The sequence below is a fragment of the Myotis davidii genome, unplaced genomic scaffold (assembly GCF_000327345.1).
Source record: "Myotis davidii unplaced genomic scaffold, ASM32734v1 scaffold329, whole genome shotgun sequence".
Taxonomy (NCBI): Eukaryota; Metazoa; Chordata; class Mammalia; order Chiroptera; family Vespertilionidae; genus Myotis; species Myotis davidii.
Window position 1 is genome coordinate 35613 of NW_006300374.1, and position 21320 is coordinate 56932.

Sequence of the window (21320 nt, forward strand, 5' to 3'; positions counted from 1 at the left end):
ATTTGACCTCAAGAAAGAGAGCAACTAGATATGTTGATTAAATTTCTGTCTCCTGGGAAGATTTCTGTTCTCTTATTTTCTTCAGGGCATCCCTCTGAGAGGTTTTAATATCACAGAAGTACACATGCAGTTGGTAGCAATATATTAAACAGAACCATGTGTAAACGAGGTGAATGAAGTCTTTTCAGTTCACTGAGGGAATAACATAATCCACTCAATCACAAAGCAAGTATTGTTTGTTAAATATAATATTAAATGTCAATTCCAACTGAAAAAATATATAAAAATTTTAAAACAAAACATTCTCTGATTGGATCACAAAGCAAAAACAAATGGATTAAATTTTAATCATTAAAAGGTATGTTAGTAAAACAACAAAAAGTATTGTTTGAACCCCTAGCATCCATCAGTCTAGGAGGGCTAGTTTAAGTACCATGGAACCAAAGGCCTAGCCCTAGCCAATGGTATTAACCTCAGTTTATGGTACAAGTGAGCGGAACTGCATCTGGGAAATCTCCGGGTAGGTCTCAGGGACTGAGGTAAAAGGGAAGCCATCAGATCAATGGGGGCTTCCATCACTCCAGCCAAAGGCGCTGGATGCAGTTGTTTCAAAAGCTACCAGCAGAGGGCCTCAACTTACCTTTAAAAGCTGGTTGCCCAGGGCCTGCCATCTGCTCTGTATTTAATATCGTCTTGGTGGTCAGGGACCTCCCAGTGACCATGTTCTCAAACAGGGCTACCCTTCCTGGAGGACTGAGAGGACACAGGTATCACAATGTCTCTATGACTCTGGGCTGGGCCCTGCGCTGGGCTCTAGGCCTCCTCCCATTACTGCCTTCCTCTAGAGCCGAGCAGGTTTTCACCACACACCTGAGAGGAGGCTGAGAGAGGACCAACACCTGTGACTGATCACAGGACCCCTGTCTGTGCAGAGCTCGGAGAACTGTGGGCCAATGGCGCCCCCTGATGGAAAAAACTCCTGTCTCTATACAAGTGCTGAGGAAAGGGTGCCTGGCAGCCCCTGGGCACCACAACCACCCATTCCTCCTTTAGAGACTGAGGTACCTTTGACATGCCTTCTCTTCACTCACTCCCGCCTGCACCCCACCTGCTACCTGCTCACTCGGGATGCAGCAGCTCCGAACTAGAAGCAGAGTGGCTCAGCTACTACAGCCCAGCCTGCCTCCTGTCTTTGCAGAGGCCTCAGGACCTGGCCTCTCCCATAATGCACCTTCCAGCGGTGGTTCCGGGATGTTTGCTGGGGTCTGGCCTCCTAGCCCTGCACTGCTCTGACTCCAGGTGCAGACCCGGCTCTCAGCCATGGCTTTTTAAAAGGTGAGTATTGGGTAAGCCCTCCACGGTGGATTCCAGATCGCGGTCCTCTCTAGGATCTCACTTTTAAAAAGATCAAGCTGAGATTGGAGTGTGAGGAGCTGAGGTGGTGGTGTGCACTGAGAATGGGGATCTAATTGGAAAAGTGGGTGTTTACTTATTCCAGAGGTGTGAGTGGCAGGTCCACAGATGGATACATTCCTCTTCCCCTTTTCTGAGCTCCCAAAATCCTCCAGGTCTTTGCCGAGCACCCTTGTGAGCCTTGAGACTGGTAATAAAATGCAATGTGTTTTTCTGTGGGCTGGAGCTAATGCTAATTAGAGCTTCCTGTCTACCTGTGTCTTACGATTCGTCCTCGCAGAGGCCCTCTGAGCTGAGTAGAGTGGCTCTCTGTACTTACAGACACAGAAACTGCCTTTCAGGGAGATGCAGTCTTCCCCACAGCTCACAGGTGGCAAAGCCACGGTCTGCAGGTGGTCCAGACCTGTGGTCCATCGCTGTGCTATGCAGGCAGGCAGCGTTCACCAGCTGTAAAGAGGCCGGAAAGGAGGATCTGGGGCGGGGACAAGCAGGCTTGAGGTGCTGTCGGGCAGAGGAGGAAGAGCTTGGGTCCCTGGGTGGGAACTGAGGGTGGTTTTTATTCATCTGTCTAAGGAAGGTTTCTCACTGTGTCTTTGCTGCAGGTGCAATACAGGGTTCTGCCCTGGGTCACATTGGCCACCTGCAGCCTCAGCTCCTTGTCATCGACCCGGATGACCTGGTAATCCGCTCCAGGAAGGGATACATCATCCTTGTCCCCAGAAAACCGCAGACTGGCCAGCACCTGGAGTTGCCCCTGGAGATCCTGTTGGTACCAGCTCATCCAGGGGTACTGGGCATCCCTCAGGAAGCAGCTCAGGGTTTCAGCCTGTCCCCGACGTACCAGGGCCCACCTGGGTCTTTGCTCCACCAAGCTCGCATTGGCACCTGAAATACACAGGACAGGCTGGAGGTCCTGGGGGTTAAGGTCACCCCAGAAATAACTAGGACAGGCAAATCCTGAAGAGGAGGTCCCTGGGGACAGAAAGGATACTTTCTCAGGGCAAGAGGCTATGCCTGGGGGTGTCTGGGCAAGGCTGGGATCCAGCTGCAAAACTTTCTGTGCCTCCTGGTGCCCCAGTGACCCAGCTCTCTTTTCAACCCACTGAGTGGCTCTCTCCTCCTGGTATCTGACCTGTTCTCAGGGCAGCCATGAGCACCCAGCCCCACAGAAGGGAAAGTGATGTCATTCCCTGGCCCCCAGGGTCCTCTCTGACAGGGCAGTAGGTCAGGGGGCGGTGGGACAGGGCCAGCCAGGCAGGTGCACAGGACCCTGGCCTGTAAGGGGGCAAAGAGTGGCTGACACTCTCTGGACCTAAAACCCAAAAGGGAGTGGCTTTTCCAGGAAACACAACGTCTTTCTCATCTTCTCACTGAAGTTCAAACCTCAAACTGGAGAGCGTTTCCTACATCTGGTGCCAACCCCCACTCCCACACATGCATGCACACGTCCCTACGGTCACTGGGGGTCTTTACTCACTGGCCCTGAACTCCCTCCTATGTCCCTGAGTGTCCTAAAATGGTGCTTCTGAACTGTGCCTCAAATCTTTGCAAGGAATTAAAATACTTCAGTGCAACCAAAGGACCTTGGAGATTAAACAAGGACTTCTCAACTCCCCCATATATGGGCAGAGGCTGCTGCAAGGCCACACTGGGCCTTAGACAAGAACCTTATCTCCAGTTATCTGTGTTTCCCTCTGTAAGGGGGAATACAAACTCAACATCAGAGCTTAATTCTCCCGATTAAAAGTAACGAAAGAGACTTCCCTCTCCTCCATTTTCTGAAAGCATTTACTTTAGAAAACTTGTAAGTTCTTTCTCAGTCCCTTTGAAATATATGTAAATCTTTTTCAAAGCTAAGCAATTCTTGCCAGGGTCAAGAGCCAGAGATGCTTTTCTCAAAGACCTGCAAGCATCTCTTTGAAATATAGCCATCAAAGAGAATGAGCCTAAACTCAATTTAGAGCAGACGTCTCACTCGAAGCTGCAAATAACTGTCGCAAAGATATGCCGAGTTTATTTTTTCTTTGGATAAAGACAATTAGCAAACACAGAGGGATATCCTGGTTACCGAGGGACTCTAGGATGAACTACAGATTAGCAAAGGGTCCTGTCAAGTCCTCTCATTTGAGGGCCAGTCATTGCTTGTCTTGACAACATGTATGTAAGGGTGTCTGTTGGCCTATATAAAAGGCTAAGATTTCTTTTCTTGGCAATCTCTGAAAGAAAGGCCTGGGATGTGTCACCTTCTGATTTAATGCTTATTCAATAATAAATGTGTTTTCTTTCTCTTCTGTCTTTATGATGAGATTTTCTGAATTGGGAGATTTTTGTCTTTAATTATATTTTCCCAATGATTCATAGTGCTGCCATTACCTAACAGTGTAATTTTGGGCCTCAGTTTCTCCATCTGTAAAATGGAAACAATAACAAAAGTTATTTCATAGAGATAAATGGATTAGTATATGGAAAATTCAGAGTAAAGCTTGGCACAGAGTAAACACTTTATAAAGTGGACTTTTATGCAATGGCAAATTTCAAAATCAAATAAAATAGAATTAATAGTAGTTTTTATCTTTCTCTAATCATCTATCACTTAATCAACAGATTAAAATCACAAGTTCTCCTAACTTTTTAGCATTACGAGGCCTCATTTTTTAGAAAGTTTAGAAACCAATGATCTGGCAAATTAGATTTAAAATAAGGCCCCATATCTACCATCTCTCCAACCTCAGCATTTTACAGACAACAGTATGGAGAAGCAGAGGGGTTTAGCAGTCGAACCTTACTATTTCAAGACTTGAAACTGCACAATATTCTAGTCAGTGTTCTAAGTGGGTGTCTGCCCATCACAGACACTCAATAAATGATGGTGGGAACTAGAGCAGGGCAACTCTGCAGACCCATGTCCCTGGAAGTCCCCCTCGTCAGGGCCCAGCAGCGGCTGGCACCTGAGGGTTTGCACCTCCCATATTCACTAATTTTTTTTTTAATCTTCAGAAGTTGTAATACATGCACTAGGGTTCCCATGATTTTAACAAAGGATCCATTCGGTGGCAGCATAATACAATTTATAATTCACTTGTCTTGCTAACTTTGAAATTGTGTTTCTCTTGATTTAAAAAAATAGATTTTCATTATACTAGTACAATTTTGTGTATAAAGTAACTTCATTGTTGTTGTTGTTGTTTTTGCATCACCCTATTTCAAATCTAATTGTGCACAAAATGTCAATTGCACTTTTTAAAGTCAATTTAGTACTTTCTAAATACTCATGTGCTGATTCACTTTTGCTTTTTGTTCCATTACCGGTTCCCACCTCGTTACCCTAGAGATGGGAAGGGTTGAAGCTCCAGGAAGCAGCGCCCAAATCACATATCCTGAATACCAGTAAAATGCACAGGCCAAGAGAGATGTCCTCACCCCAGCAAGACACGTACATTTAATTCTGAGCTCTCTGTGGAGAAAGTCTCTCTGGGGATTAGATGGTAAAAGGAAAGGGGGCTGGGAGGAAAGTGTAACTAGGGAACAAAGGAGGAAAGGAAAAGAAAGGCCCCATGGAAAGCCAGAAGGTGCCCAGACACAGATTTCCTGCCTTGCAATGGCTGACTCCAGCTCTTTCCCATGACTCTACTTCCTCCTGAGGCCAGTGCTGAGGCCGGGCTGGACAGATTGTAGGATAAGGGATCCTGGGCACATCTCAGTTTACTGAGCTGGCTGTCCTGTCTCCCTGCCATCCCCTCCCATTGCCTTAATCCCCAAATGTGATTGGGATCAGTGGTGTCTCAGATACTCCTGTTATCTCCTCCCTGAATTCCTGCTCCTCAAGGTTATTGCCTCCCCAAGCTCCTCCTCTGATTTTGGCCTGGCTCCCAACGTAGGCCAAGGTAAGCCTCTTTCTTCCAGATGGCTGCCTAGCTGCCTACCTTCTCCCATGCTCCCAGTTGGGCATTATGGTTGCCCTCCTAGGAGGGAGGAGAAGAAGAATATGCATGCTCTGAATGAAGGCATAAACAGGTGTTCCAGCTCCTGTCCACCTTCGTTTGAACTGCATTCCTGTGGGGAAGAGCCTAATGGGGGAAGGACACTGGAGGTGAAGAGGTCAATGAGGTGGTTTCCTGCTCCAGATCACCTGTGTCCAACCCTGGGAAGAAAGAACTTTGGAGTTAGGGTGAGAATTTGGTCCCCTCCCAAAGAAGCAGTCAGTGGTGACACCAATTCCATCCAGGACGAGCCATGGTGGAAATGTATGGTGGGGGGTGGTGCCCTGTGGGTGTCTGTGACTGAAGGGACAGCTGAAGAGAGCACTGGCCTGGAGGCAGGGCCCCGTGTCCTGGTAGCTCTGCCTGGACAGTGACCAGGCACATACATTATTCATGTTACCCTTGGTGTTTCTGTTTCCTCATCTAAAAATTTAGTGGATTGGAATTTTGGGAAATTTAGTGGATCTAATATCACTTTTTACTCTTGTGTTCTAATAGTCTAATATTTTTTTCTGGCCGTTTATTATTTGCACAATACCAGTGGGGATGCTGGACCAAGCATCCAGTGGAAGTCCCTGTAGGTTTCCTGGGAGGAAAGATAAAGCACAAAGCCTCTCAGAGGCAAGTTCACGCTTATCCCCTTTCTCTCCCTCTTCTTCCCCTCACCTCCCCCTCCTCCTCCTTGCCCCTCCCCAGGAATGTGCAAAAACTCAAAGCTGCCCAGACTCGCCCACCTGAAAGCTGATTATGGCTCCTTCACCTCCACATGTCCTTCCAGGGATTAGCAGCAAAAGACTCCCACAGGAGATGGAAATCATAGCCTTCCCCTAACCCCCTCCCAACAACTTCTCTCCTTCCTGCTGGACTGGGAGGCAGGTTCAAAGGCATTCCCACCACACCTCTGCTCATGCCCATTTCTATATATAGAAAATGCCCATGAAAACTGGGGTGGGGGGACATTTGCCAGAGGACAGAGTGCTCAGTAAGGACATCCAAAGATCCAGGGATGGGGAGAGAAAAGGGGATGGAGGAGAGGAGAGGAGAAAAGAAAAGAGGAGAGGAACTAACCCTCCCTTGATCCTGTAAGGTCCCATTGGCAGGACACTGGCATGGGGTTGGGTGGAAGAGGCTAAAAGATTTACTCCTGAGAATTTCACAATAAGTCCCCAGTCCAGGGCAAGAGCAACCTGCTCTGCACCCTCTCTGGACATCTCCTCCCTCCAGGGTTATGTAAGTGGCACCACTCTGAGCCCAGGGGATGATCAGATCAGAACCCCAGTCTGTCCCTCCCCTATGGCATGGTGCCTAGAGCAGGGGAAGCACATATAAGTCCATACTTATTGAGTGTTCACCTGCAGCAGAAATGCTCCAGATCCCAAGAGCCATGGCCTGTGACCTTCTCTTCAGGCTCCTTCTACTTATGGTTCTGGCAGCCCCCTCCCGAGGCAACCACCTTGGTCCCACCTCTCGATTGCGTTATTCCAGGTTCCTAGATCCTTCCAATGTCATTTTCCTGCGCTGGGACTTTGACCTTGAGGCTGAGATGATCACTTTTGAGCTTCAGGTCCGAACAGCTGGCTGGGTGGGCTTGGGAGTCACAAATGGCTACACCTTCGTGGGAGCCGATCTGGTTGTTGGAGGAGTCTTGCCTGATGGCAATGTCTATTTCTCGGTAAGTTGGAGGGTGACTTTCTTCCAAGGATGTGGGTCTCTTGCTGGGGTTCGTGATGGCTTTGAGTGCAGAAAGGATCCACAATTTCCAAATATGCAGGCACATGCCCAGATCACCAGCTGGCTGCTGACCTCTCCCTGCAGAAATGGCCATTGGAGAGATTCAGTCTAAGTCTTCGGACTCCATGTCCCTAGGTGCTAAGGAATGGACCACTGGACTGAGAGAGTCCTGTCCCACATGCCTGCTAATAGCCCACTTAATGCAGGTCACAGAGGAGAGTCACAGCTGTTTGAGACAGTCTTCCTCCTCAATTTCCTTCCAGCTCCGTCAGGTACACCACAGCATGAAATAGTCTAATTACAACAGCCACAGAAGCATTTTTAGCTTAAAATTGTTATGTACTTTTGAGTAACCAGGCATTGCTCCAAATTCTTTGCATGTTAAACCTCACAGCATCACTATGAGGTGGATGATTATTATTCCATTTTACAGACAAAGAAGCGGCTCACCCATCTCCTGCACTGATATAGGGAAGTGTCAATGTTAAGAGCCACAGGACAGGATGAATAACATAGAGAGTTCAGAGAGTAAGTGAGATTTCAAGGGTTAGAGATACAGGAATATTAGGATCAATGGACGTAAGATTTGAAACTGAAGTCAAGCAAGGTGGTGAAACTCCCATCAGATGTCCAACCCTCTGCCCCAAGGTTCCACCCTTGATGCCATGTCTGTCCTAGGAGCAAAGTACATAATAAAGAAGCCCTTGGTTCTGTTAAACTAGTATCTTAGGGGAGCTAAAGGGATACTGGCTGTTCTTGGCACTCCTGGTCCTTACCCTTGACCTTCACTGGACCCCAGGATCAGCACCTGGTGGATGAAGACACCCTGGAGATGGACGGAAGTCAGGATGCTAAGCTGCTCGGTCTAACAGAAGATGGTGTCTATACCACCATGCTTTTCTCCAGGCCCTTCCGCTCCTGTGACCCTCATGACAAAGACATTACGGTAAGTTAAGGAGGGGAGAAAAGTATTTGAGCACAGACTGCTTTTTCTTCTGGGGAGGTGTAGTCACCCCTATGCTGGAATGTCCATGCATTTCAGGGAGCTAGTCACAGTTCCTAGGACTTCTATCTCCATTTCAATTATTCCTTCTCTTAAAATCTACCAGCCTTCTATGGAATGACTTCCCACTGATTCAGCCCCCACTCCCCCCCTCCCTCCCCGCCCTCCCCAGCCTTCCTCTTGTGAAGTACCCTGTCCGATATTACTGAACGTTAGGGTGTCATTTACCATATGTGGACACAGGCATAGAGAGGGAATAAGAGAGGGGATGTGCCTTGCTCAACGTTTCCAACAAGTTGGCCTCAGAGGCAGAACTAGGACCTGACTAACTCTCACCTCTGAACCTGAAGCTCTTTCCATCCCACTGTGTAGACATGAGCAAGTGGTTTGTGTTGGTTCTTGGGTGTGTGCAAAGTGCTGCTCATGGGTGTAGCATCTCAATGCCCATGATTCCCCCAGAGTGACACGGTAAGGGTGCTGGCTGCCTATGGCCTGGATGACACGCTGAAGCTGGACCCGGAGCGCACTTTTGTCAAGTCCATCTTCCTGCTACAAATAGTCCACCCAGATGATCTTGATGTACCTGAGGACACAATCATCCATGACTTGGAGATCACTGATGTAAGATTTTTCCATCAACCCAGCCTCCTCCAGCCCCCTTCCCAGTCAATCCACACCCTCCTCTTGTACTCAATACTCAGTATGTTCCTAGAATTGAAGTTTCTCTGACTTCTCTCAGTTCCTGAAGGATGACCATATTGACCTAAAGTGGACAGTCTTCCCTGGTCTGTCCCTCTCCTAGACTCTCTGTGAGCCTCACTCCCACCCCAGCCTAGCCTCTGTGTGTCTCTCTCCAGTTCCTTATCCCAGAGGATGACACCACATATGCCTGCACCTTCCTCCCTCTCCCCATCGTCAGTAAGAAGCATCACATCTACAAGGTATGGTGAACCAGACAATAGGACACTGTCAAGGCGGTTGAGCAGCTCAGTGGATTGGTAGGGGGTGGTGTCAATCAGATGATTGCTAGGAGGAAGCAGAAGGAAAGCAGTGGGGCTAACATGGGGCCAGGCTAGGTTTGGTAGACATGGTAGTTTCATGATTTCCTGAGCCCAGAACTATAGCTCCCGGCACTGTTTCACTCCAGCCCCACAATGCATCTGAGATTTTGATGAAATTCATGAATTCATAACTTTGCAAAGAACATAATGTAAGCCCCCACCCTGGCCCCAGAATTGTGCTCTTAGCCCAGGAGGAGGTGTTGGCTGGGAGGGGCATGGTGAAGGGCTAGAGGGAATACAAACTTGGTCACCTGATTCCACATTTGGATAGTTCCAATTTTGATTAAATAAATAAAAGTATGATCTTATAGTAAGTGGCAAAAGTGTGGAAACCGTATTTTCTTTAGAGAGAGAATCCAACAAGAGGTGGTTTCATGTTCAGATATCTCAGACTAATGAAGTTAGTAAGGGAAAGGCTGAAATCATGGGTGTTAGCATGCTGTGCTCTCAGGGAGAGACTTTAAAAGGGTGAAGGCAAGAGAGGAGTCAGAGTTGAGGGGGAAATTACAGGTTAGGGAAGGAAAAAACAGAAGAAATAGAAGAGAAAGAAGAAAAGAAGCAGGGAATGGGTGCAGTTTTATTTGGGGAACGGGAATGTGGGGAATAGAACTTGACATAGAGGATCATGACTATGTTTTGCACTCCTCCCCTCCTACCAGTTTGAGCCCAAGCTGGTCTACCACAACGAGACGATGGTGCATCACATCCTTGTGTATGCCTGTGGCAATGCCAGTGCTCTGCCCATGGGCATCAGCGACTGCTATGGGGCTGACCCTGCCTTCTCCCTCTGCTCCCAGGTCATCGTGGGCTGGGCTGTCGGGGGCACAGTGAGTCTTGTGATGAGGAAATAGGTGGCTAAGGGGTGCATGCTCTTGGGAACTGGGATTGCTGGGTTGATGAAGGCTGGGAGACAGGGTGGTCTGGGATGGGTCCCTGCACCTAGCTCCCAGCCTGCACCCAGCTCCTGTCTTTCTTGCTGCCAATTCCCTTCATTCAACAGAGTTACCAGTTTCCAGATGATGTGGGCGTCTCTATTGGGACCCCCTTGGACCCCCAGTGGATCAGACTGGAGATTCATTACAGCAATTTTCACAACCTTCCTGGTGAGCATCTGAGCATTTATGGAAGAAAAGCTGGGCAGGCTGTCTGATGCCTCTAGGAATTGGAAAGGTGTCTTGGGATGTGTGCTGACTCCTTTTGCTAACAGCTTTCCTGGGCCTCTTTCTCCCCACACTGTGAACTTCTCTCCTGCCTTCTGTGGTTTGCCTTTCTGCACCAGGCGTGCATGACACCTCAGGGATTCGAATGTACTACACGGCACACCTGCGCAAATACGACATGGGAGTCCTGCAGCTGGGCTTCCTCACGTTCCCCATCCACTTCATCCCCCCGGGGGCTGAGTCCTTCATGTCCTACGGACTGTGTAAGACAGAGAAGTTTGAAGAGGTGAGACTGGGAGGTTCCCCATAACAGATCTGGTCTGATCCACAGCACATACAGCCTGCACCCGACACTTGGACAATGACTACAGCCTGGTGCTCAGGAAAATCACTAACTGGGATTACGCAAGGGATGGAAGGAGTCAGGGCTTTGGGGACAGGGGGAGTAGGGCAGGGATTTGGTCCAGGTAAAAACTAAAGGGGTTAATGTCAGTTTTGAGAGAAGGTGTCAAATAGTAAGGGTGGAAAATCAAGGGGCAGGGCAAGATGAGAGTTCTTAACTAACCAGCTGCCTCTCCTCCCTGTCACAGATGAATGGGGCCCCGGTGCCTGACATACAGGTATATGGCTACCTGCTCCATACCCATCTGGCTGGGCGGGCTCTGCAGGCTGTGCAGTACAGGTAAGGGAAGAATGCATGGATTTGAACCTTTCCCTTGTGCATGTGGGAATAAATATTACAAAGTTATTTATTCTTCAGTATAAGTTTAGGAGTAAGGAGGAACCAGAATTATCCACAGAGCAGAGACGCCTTGAGGAAGACTGTGGAAAGAGGAACTTTCTTGTTTTATGAACAATCTAGAGTTCTAGACCCACAGAGTGACACCCCACACAGCTTCTTTATTGATAGACACCCTCGCCACTTCATCTTCCTCACCTTATTCCTGTCTCCTCTCTTTCTCTCCCTCCAGAAATGGAACACAACTCCGAACAATCTGTAAAGATGACACCTATGACTTCAATCTGCAGGAGACTCGAGATTTACCTCATCGAGTGGAGATCAAGCCGGTGGGACCCTGGGGGAGGCATGGCTGGTGTTAGGGACAGGCAGGCTCAGGGCTCATTAGTGTTAGCCAGGGTAGTTCTAAGATGGGTCCAGTCTCTCTATGTCTTACTTTTGGCCTCTGTGTTTCACTCTAAATAGGGAGACGAATTGCTAATAGAGTGTCACTACCAGACACTGGACCGAGACTCCTTGACTTTTGTAAGTAGCTCTCTCCCCGCATAGTCACCATGACAAACGCATGGACATGAAGCTCAATGCCTGGCTTTGAATGTCAACACAATCATTAGTAGCTTTCTAACTGTAGACAAGTCATTCAAGTTCTTTGTGTCTCAGTTTTCTAATGTATAAAAGAGTCAACAATATTATCCATTGCATAAGTGTTATGAGAGTTGATTAATACATGTAAAGCATCTAGGTCACTGTCTGACTTGTAACAGATGCTCAATTAGAGTCAGCTATTGTTATTATGGTCACGAGGAATCCCATCCATATTGTGTGTAAGAAATGGTTCCATGCTTGTCAGATTCAAAAGGAGTTGCTTGCTACTGAGGAAGAAAATGCTGCTCTTAAAATGATTCTAATGCAAGGTAGAAAGTGATGTGCATCATTAGAGTAGAATGGAGATACTGTACTAGGGAAATTCATAGGGAAAACCATAAGGTCTCCCTGCAGTGATGAGAACATGTGACATATTTGAGTGGCTCCTGAATTAGATGTGTACCAATGGGAAATTCTGGAGAAGCTCCTGAGGGAGTGGCTTTAAAAAAATAATATTTTGTCTTATCTTCTCAAACCAAGAAAGTGGCCATGGAAATATAGAGGAATGGGAAGATATGTGAGAAATTTCTTTGGAAATGACATGAATAACTGTCCACCAACTGGAAATAGAGAAGGTGGAAGGCAGAGGTGTGGTGAGGAGTGGTAAGGATCAGTGAGTTAGGTGGAGGTTAAGCAGAAAGGAAAACAGCTTCATTGGTAGAATGGCTACCTAAACCATTTCTGCCTGCCTTGTTCTCTCTGCATGCCTTTGTATTTTTGTCTCTCCATCTGTCTCCCTCTTCTTTTTCAGGGGGGTCCTAGCACCATTAATGAGATGTGCCTCGTCTTCTTCTTCTACTATCCTCGAAACAACATCTCCAGCTGCATGGGGTATCCTGACATCATCTATGTGGCCCATGAGCTGGGGGAGGAGGCATCAGAGTGAGTCATCCTGGACCATAAAATCCTCAAATGTGACCTCTAGAAGTGAGATCACTTATGTACAAATTCTCAGTCTGCCTTTTTCTCGTGCACTACCGGATTCAGTCAGACTGTTTACTTTCAGGTAGAGGCCCTTCATTAGTTGGAGGTAAGGGTTCTCTCTGAGACTCCTTTCCAAGAATGTACATCTTGCAGACACACCCCATTTCACACATAATTTTAGGGCATTTACAGGTTCCCTGAAGTTACTCCAACATCCTCAGACTTCATAGTTCTCAGATTAAGAACCACTTCTTTAAAGAATTAGATGTTTCTCTTTTTTACTCTTAAAAATTCTTTTCTCTGAGTCCTAATGATAATTCTACTCCTGCCAAAGTTATTATTATTTCATCCTATATAATAAAAGGTTAATATGCAAATTGTTCCCTTGGCCAGGAGTTTGAACAGAGGGCAGGGCTGGCCGGCCAACCTCCTGCATCCCCTTCCCCCAGCCAGTCCAGCCCGATTGCTCTGATCAGGGTGGCTGGCTGGACCCCACCTATGCACAAATTCATGCACCAGGCCTCTAGTTGATTTATAAGACACTCCTTACAGTTTATGCTGACATGAAACTAGCACTCACAAAAGTGAGGATATTTCATACACCTTTTGTCAAGGCTTTAAGTTGACCCTAAACTATTGTCTGTCCCCACCCTGCCCTTGTCCATGCAGTTCCATGGAGGGCATGATGGCCATGAACAATGTTGAGTGGACCCTGGAGAACATTAAGAAGGCTGAGAAAGCCTGCAAGGAGGCCCAGCAAACCGTGTTAATAAAGACCATTGATGTGAGCATCTTAAGGTTAAGGATGGAGGGCTATGGGGGTGTATTGGGAGAAGCCAGAATTAGAGAAGAATGAGGGAGGTGAATGACAATGATAGCAACACTAGATCAAGGAAGAAGAGGCTGATGATGAAGAAAGTTGGGCTTATGCAGCTCTGGGTTTTGGGGTGGGATTGGAGTCTCCCAGTTAGTCTATGAGGCTGCAAGGACTGGTATAACTAAGTAAGGTCCAAGAAAAGGAAACAAGGTGGGGAGGAAACAACACTTTTGCCCATTTTTCCCTTCTCCTGCAGGAAGTAGTGGGAAACACAACAGGCTGGATTCCAGAAATCATCCCTACGCCTCGGGGGCCCTGTTTGGAGTCCTCAGGAGGCAAAGTGGAGCCCCAGGATGAGACCCCTGCAGGCTTCAGGGCTGCACCAATGGCCCTCTTGGCCTCTGGCAATGCTACCCTGAGGCACCTCCCTATGGCTGCCCTCTTATTTGGGCAGGGGGCCTTCTTTTGGCTCCTCGCTACCCTGCAGGCTGGAATCTGACACTGTCTCCTCATGTCAAATACCTAGTCCCCACTCTGCTCAGTCCCCTGATCATCAAACACAGAAACTCCTCTCTTTTGACTCCCAAAATATCCCCCATCTGTGTCCGTTCCCATGGCCCCAAGGGAGGACACTGCAAGCCTGACCACTGTAATACTCCATAAGGTTCGTCCATGACCAGCTATGCAATTCATCCTTGAAAGTTTTAGTAGCACCAGTGAGACCTCAGGTTTTCTGACAAAATCTGGATCCAAGTTTGGATGTGAGGTAGTGGACCACTCTCTGAGAAGTCTGATGCTCCAGCTCACTCAAGGGGGTGCCATGTGGGGACGAGGAGGCTTGAAAGCAAATGGAGAACCCTAGAACCCTTCTCCTCCCATGCTGGCCCTAGAGGGGCCTCCTGCTTCTCTCTTCTTCTGACATTTTGTGCAACCCTCCCCCATAAGGCAGAGGCAGCAGACCACATGTGTGATATGTGGTAAAGAAAGAGGTGTGTTTATAAGGGACAAAGCTTAAGACATCAGATTACATAGAACTAAACTTGCTTCCTGTTGCCATCTCTTTCTTTTGAGCCTTTAGTCCAGTAGAGACAGCTGGGAGGTCTCTTAAATTGCTCAGTAGAAGGCATCCAGGGGGCATCAGAGGACCTGACTGCGCCAAATGCCACATATAATGCAGTCTTGCTCTCCTCACCATGCCTCTACTATTGGATGATCTTTATCCCATCAAATGTCACATTCTCAACACTCAAATCACCAGGTGTGAAGAGCCCTAACTGGCCAGGCCAGTTGAACTGGGCTCTGAGGACAGGAGGATAAGGTGGAGAGAGGTAGTCCTTGGCTCTGGAGCCCAGAACATGTCAAGGAGGTTCACATGGACAAAGCCTGCAGTTTGCAACCACAGTTGACAGGCCTGTTATGGCTGCTGCTCTGAGAGCTCAATGGGGCATTCTGTCTTCTAAGCTTGAGAAGCTCTGTGCCACCCTATCCTTGGAGCTTTAATGTCACTGTGTTTCTCTATGAATTGCCTCACTCATTATTAATGTCCTCTGGAAGGAATCCCTACTCTGGCTCTTCATTTCTTGGAGACCACTGCTTCAGGGGCTGAGCCTTGGTCTAACATCACAGCCCTGCTTCCTGGCAGAGCAACACCTCTGGGAGTGGTGAGGTGCATGGAAGATACCAAGCCCATGACCCTCACTGTAATTTTTTTTCTGGAGGATTCTGGATGCTCCCTTCTGAGATTCTGCAAAACCTTCAGTGTTTCCATTTAGCTCCTTCCATCTCAGTTGGATATTTGCAATGCTTAGGGTCACTTTGGGGCCTCATAATGTCTAAGCAGAAGGACTTGCTGACTTTAAATCAAGTTTTCCGAAGTTCATGATTATGGGAAAAACTACGCTCTCCAGAAACCAGAGGATTGTCTACGTTCACTTTGAGGCATCTCTGTTGTCATCAGTCGAAAATGGAGATTTTCCTTTTAGAAAAGTTTTTCCAAATAAGAGTTTTTGACTACTCTGAGCAGAGAACTTCCAGTTTGCATGCTATAGTATATACCCTTGGATTAATTTCACTGTCAAGTGTAACAAATGAAAATCACTAGCTTTCTACAGAAAATTATTTAAATAACTATTTTATTTAATTATCTACATTGAATAGAAGTCAACAAATCTGTTTTAAATTTTTTAACTAGAGGTCTTGAGAGGGATGTTTGAGAAATAGGGAACTTTAATCAAGATAATTAGTAGGAAAATAGTAGCCACCATTGAAAAAGTGAAAGGCTAGCAGAAAGATGGTTTAAGATGAGAAGTTTAAGCTTATGAGTAGACATCTGAGAAGTCAAAAGTTATCTCCATATCAAAAAATGTTTTAAAATTAATTCTGCCCAAGAATTCAATGGGTAAGCTTATGGAGAAGCATGTGGGTGCTGATGAAGATTAGAAAGATATGGCTTAAAGGAAAATTTTTATGATTTAGAAATTTAAAGCTACATAGGTTCTAAAGTCTGTTTTAATTTAGTTGCACTTTTTTTCTGTGCATATATTTGGAAGTAAACTTGTGTTGCATCCATAACACTGTCTGTCATCTATATTACCAATTTATCTTCGATTATTTCTCTAAATAAAGCTGGAATTAGAAATATAAATCTTCATGAAGGTTGTAGGACTTGTTATGATCATAAATTATAATTTGCCAGAAACTATAACCTACAGTCTAATTTGAAATTAGTATACCTTGATTTACTCTTGGTAATTATCATATGATACAACTTCTAGCCTGGATAGTTTCTCAAAGATCTTTAGGCATCTTGTGCTCAAATAGGCAACCCTGCCTGGGTTGAGGTCAACTTCTCTGAGGATTTTCCATCATCAAGTGTCATCAAAAAACCTCCAGCCACAAAACACCTGCTGCTGGCTCCTCCCAACATAGTACTAACCCACCTTGCCTCACAACCTCTTCACCATGTTGTGATTGTAACACGTGTGTGTATTTCAATATTTATACCCTATTTAGACAAAATGTAAGTGAACAGAAGCATAACCACAGGCAGAGAAACTGAGAAACAACTAGCCACACCCCAGAGCAGGTGGACACAAGTCACCTTTGGGAGAATACTGTGAAACTCAATGTCTCACTCAGGGGCAAGACTAAACCAAGGACTCACTAACTCACTAAGCAATAATGCTCACATTCATTCAGTGAATCATCATCAAATAGTAGTGCTTTTTGAAGAAAATTATGAAACGCTGATAAGTTTGGTTTTATCACACAAACCACAGGAAATTTTTCTGGCAGAAAATATGTTTGCCATATAACATGATGTGCGTGAACGCGCGCGCGCGCACACACACACACACACACACAGACACATACACACACACACAATCGACATGAACTCTATTGGCTATTTCAAAAATTTTATTCTCTGTTATTTGTTTAGACATTTTGTCCTCAATGGAGCTCTCTAGAAGGCAACATATGAATAGCAGCAAGTATAAAAAGCTTAGGAACAATACCGTAGGGTACGGGGAAGGGTGGAAAGGGCGAATCGGGGGGAAAGGGGACATCTATAATACTTTCAACAATAAAGATCAATTTTAAAAAAGAGAAAAATATAAATTTCCATTAACTTAATTCTTTTGTATAATGAGAAAAGATTGGCACTATTTAATTTAGCAGGGAAACATTTTTTTCCAGCTCAAAACAAAAACAACCTTTTCCCCAAAATCACAGTTTGAGACACTACAGTCATCTTCGAAGAGCAGTTTTCTTTTACAAAACTTGTTTGGAAACCAAGGGCTCATAGCAGTCTTGTTATAAAGGACCAGCACTAAGGAGAATCTGCTTTGCTATCAGGAAAGCCTCGGGGAAGAAGAAGGAAAAAGTTTAAATAGACATAAGAACACTTTGGAGGATTACATAATAGTCATAATAAACCTTGCAGGGACCTTTACAGACTGAAAATGCATTTCCATGAATATTGCAGCTCCAATGTTTACTCCATCCTACAGATGAGCAAACTGAGACAAGGAAAGGGAAGGAAAGGAGTATCCACCTGAAGTAATAGTCCCTGCGCCAACCTGGTAGCAGGTGATACTCTCAGAACTGGTCCCATGGAGCCACCTGCCTGTGTTAGGGTCTGATGGCAGCCCAGGAGCCAGCACAGCTCAGGAATCAGAGCAGCCAATACTTGATTCTACCTCTTCCCTCTCCACATTTTCCGCCTGGTTCCAGGACCACACCTTGTGCATAGACTTCACGTTTCAATCCTCAAGTGTCTTCAAACGTCTGAAGTTAAGTCCAGCTTTTCTTTGTTCTGTTTTGTTGTTGTTTTCTTTTTTCAGGAGTACTTACTTTTCAAAACCCCATACTTTAATCATTGTCGAGTTATATACACAAAGGATTGAATTTCAGTAACTACAGAACTATGGTGTTTTTTTTTGGGGGGGGGGAGGGGGGTTGCAGTAATGCTGCTTTTAATGGCGGCGCAATATAGAAGTACAGGTTTTACTAGCTTGAGCTGAGAGGTTTAAAAGGTGCTCATTTACACTATCAAGTAGCCTCATATAGAAACAGATCTCAGGCTGCCGAGGCTGGAGATCTGCAGGACAGGAAGGAGGTTCTTGGGTTTTGTAGGATAAAAGAGTGAACTGCTAACCCAGCACTATCGTTATACTTGTTTGGGAAGAAAAGGTTGGTTTTGGTGATGGTTTCATCTTCCATTTCTTTTACTTGGGTGGTAAATAAAAAGAAATTTGCTAGCTTGAGTTTTACATTTTCTTGTTAATACCCTATAAGCATTGGGCTGTGCATTCTCTGGTGTAGGGTCTATCAAGTTTTTCAAGAGGACTGTCATTTGTGGGTAGATTCCAAAAGGGAAGTGAAACTAACTGATGATCTGTGCCCCTCATGTGGAACACACCAAGCCATCCAGACAATAGCACAGCCATGGAAGTAGGTCAGAACGCTGTGCAAATGTGTTCACAGTAGTTGGTAGACATCTGTGTGTCATAAGAATCTTAAGCCACATGTGCTGGGGTTCCTACATGCTGGGAAAGTTCGTAGTATATGTAAACAGGACCTGAGAGTGAAACTAGGATATTGTTGCCTTAGGGAAGTGATTCCCAAACTCTGGTCTTAGGACCCCTTTACATTCAAGTTTAATGAAGACCCCATGCTTTGTTTAGGTGGGTTATATCTATTCATATTTACTGCACTATAAATTAAAAGGGATTCATTTGTACAATATTTTGTAAAATATTTATTTTCTTCATTCATTCAAAATAACAATATATCAACTCTATGTTAACATAAATAATATGTTTTATGAAAAACAACTATATTTTCCAAAGCAAAAAAGTGAGTGAAAAGAATGACATGATTTTATATTTTGTAGATATGTTTAGTGCCTGGTTGAACAGAAGAGAACTAGATTCTTGTATCAGTCTCTGTATTCATCTATGGTGACAGCACACAGCATAGAATCTCTACAAAATGCCATTGTATACTAATGAAAGTGAAAAAGGCACCTAACAAATATAATATTATGAAATAGATGTGACCTTGTGCACCTCAGGAAGAGTTTTGGGGGCTTCCATGGGTCCCTAAACTACATTTTGAAAATACTGCACTAGAGTTAATCCTTTAATAGCTCTTAGCCATGAGTCTATTCAAGGGAGTCTGGGTGATAGAAGAAAGCACAGTAATAGATCAAAGATAAATAGTGAATTTGGACATGAAAGACAGAGAACATGCTGGTAGTCCTAACCCCTTGAAGGAGAGTCTATGGTAAAATAATAAAAGCTGGAGAATAAGATAAAAAGCAAATAAGATTATGAACTCTGATGCCAGGACAGAAACGGTCCCCTCTATGCCATATCTTTACAGATTTAAATCCGCCTGGGTCATTTCTGATCTATAAAAGAGTTAAATCCGTGTAAGTGAGTCCAGCCATTAGTGGTAACAGCAAGGGTGTAAGATTATCTCATAATTAAGATTAATTTTTTCCTGGGAGTACTTTTAATGTCTATAAATATAAGTACTTCTCAAATCTGTAGTAAGAATATCAGTAGTCCATACAGAAGTAATGGTTGCAAAGTTTCGGAAGTTATATTTTTAACATCAATGATCATATTCTTATTTTTTAGTATATTAACAGTAGCTTATAATATTCCTAATTTAGTTATTTCAGTTCCTGGAGTCAGAGTGTTTAGAAAGTCTACAATGGTAGCATTTTTTCTATTTATAGCTACAAATAAGATTCCTTTAAAAGCACTAATACTTCCAGTTTGTGTAATAGCAAATTACGATATCGGTAGCCATGGTATTTGGAAAAGTCCATAGGAAAATAAAGTGTGATTTTTAGAATTACTAATTAAATAATGTACTGTAGTATTAATAACTACTGCTGTAGCAGTTATTTGAGTGTCTGGTATCACCAGTGCTCTCAGTTAGAGTATTATGTCCTATAAACCAAGAACAAGTTGAGTGATTCCAATGACTATACATAAAGCAACAGTATTTATAGAGCTTAATGTGGTATTTTAAAGGATATCAAAATCATCTGTGAAGTCTGTAGAAAAATACATAAAATACCTGTAGTGTAATTGATGGGGCTATGTGAGTTATAATTTTAAAAATAGTTGCATATATTCTGGTTCCAAAAGAAGTAGTTATAAAGTAAGTACTGGATACATCTTGAGATATACCTTCAATGCTTACAGTGCTTGGAGTAGCCATATCTGTAAAAGCTAGTGCAGATATTTGTGAAATTTTATATAGCATAAAATCATGTACCTGTTAATTGATTTTCTATATCTGTAATAGTTGTTTTAAAGAGATGCCTGTAGTAGTTATCCTGCTTTGAGTAGTAATCAGGGAACTACAGTAGTATTTTTGGTGTTTGCAATATAAGTCAATGCAGTAGTAGAGGCATCCATTGGTGTTCTATCAGGAATAATAGTATTTGAAGCATAAATGGTAACATTCGTAATAGCCGTGGTAGCATTAGTTACAATAAGAGGTAAAAAACTGGTTGTAGAATTTGTTGTTACATGATGGTGAGTTGCTGTATCCAGAAAAGGTGTTAGTGAATCTGAGGCTACTATAGTATTTGGAATAAAAACACGCCTGGAGTTATCTGCATCAGCAATATTTTCTGAATGCTCTGTAATCTTCGAAGTATTGGTGGTGGGAATAGCTGTGGTACTTGGAATGTAAGTATTTGTAAAGATGGTGTCAGAAGTAGTGTTTGAATTTATAGTTTTTGTGCTGAAAACAGATGTAGTGATGGTGGTAGTATACGCTGTGACGGCATTTCCAGCAACTTTAGTAGTAGATTTAATATCTGTAATGTTCATATGTGAGGAAGTAGCAGTGGAAGTATTTATAATGTCAGTAACACCAGTTGTCATATTGGTAATATTGGTATTGGTGGTGCTTTGAGTGCTCCTGGATGTGGTACTTAAAGCATGGGTAGGGGTATCTGGAGGATAAGTAGTGGTACTGATTCTGGTCAGTACATTATCTGTGGTGGTGATACCAAGGGTGCCTGTAGGAGGTAGAGTTGACATGATCACAGTAGTAGGTTGTTCAGAAGTAGCATTTGTTATTAAAGTAAGTGTTGTGATAGCTGTAGTTGTTTTTGTGTTTCTAGCAGTGGTAGTATTTAAAACATTTGTAGTAACTGAATCCATGCTAGTAGTATCAGTCTCAGTATTTGTAAGAGAAGGAATCATTGTAATCGGAAGCGTATTATTAGTGCTAGTAGCATTGCTATCTGTTGGGGAAAGAGCAGTGGTAATAAGACCAGCAGTACCAGTGGTAGTATTAGTAGTATTTGTAGGGAA

The 21320-nt window shown here is 44.6% G+C and overlaps 2 protein-coding genes and 1 gene segment (V, D, J or C); 1 reads left to right on the top strand and 2 right to left on the bottom strand.

Moving 5' to 3' along the window:
* Positions 1-1981: 1981 nt before the first annotated feature.
* Positions 1982-2689, bottom strand: LOC107185179. The segment is given in 2 exon segments: positions 1982-2298; positions 2546-2689. Coding segments are annotated over 2 exon segments (372 nt in total).
* Positions 2690-6777: 4088 nt separating this feature from the next.
* On the top strand, positions 6778-13972 carry LOC102758444 (putative DBH-like monooxygenase protein 2). Its single transcript, XM_006777126.1, has 13 exons — positions 6778-7065; positions 7924-8070; positions 8587-8748; positions 8985-9068; positions 9848-10015; positions 10189-10291; positions 10468-10634; positions 10939-11030; positions 11320-11416; positions 11553-11612; positions 12484-12614; positions 13326-13440; positions 13730-13972. The coding sequence occupies exons 1-13, from the start codon at positions 6778-6780 to the stop codon at positions 13970-13972; spliced, it is 1857 nt and encodes a 618-aa protein (XP_006777189.1).
* Positions 13973-20074: 6102 nt separating this feature from the next.
* Positions 20075-21320, bottom strand: part of MGAM2 (maltase-glucoamylase 2 (putative)) — a 74229-nt gene continuing 72983 nt past the window's right edge. Inside the window, 1 exon segment of the mRNA XM_015572659.1 lies at positions 20075-21250. Within this exon segment, the coding sequence (XP_015428145.1) occupies positions 20346-21250 (905 nt within the window). The 3' untranslated portion in view covers positions 20075-20345.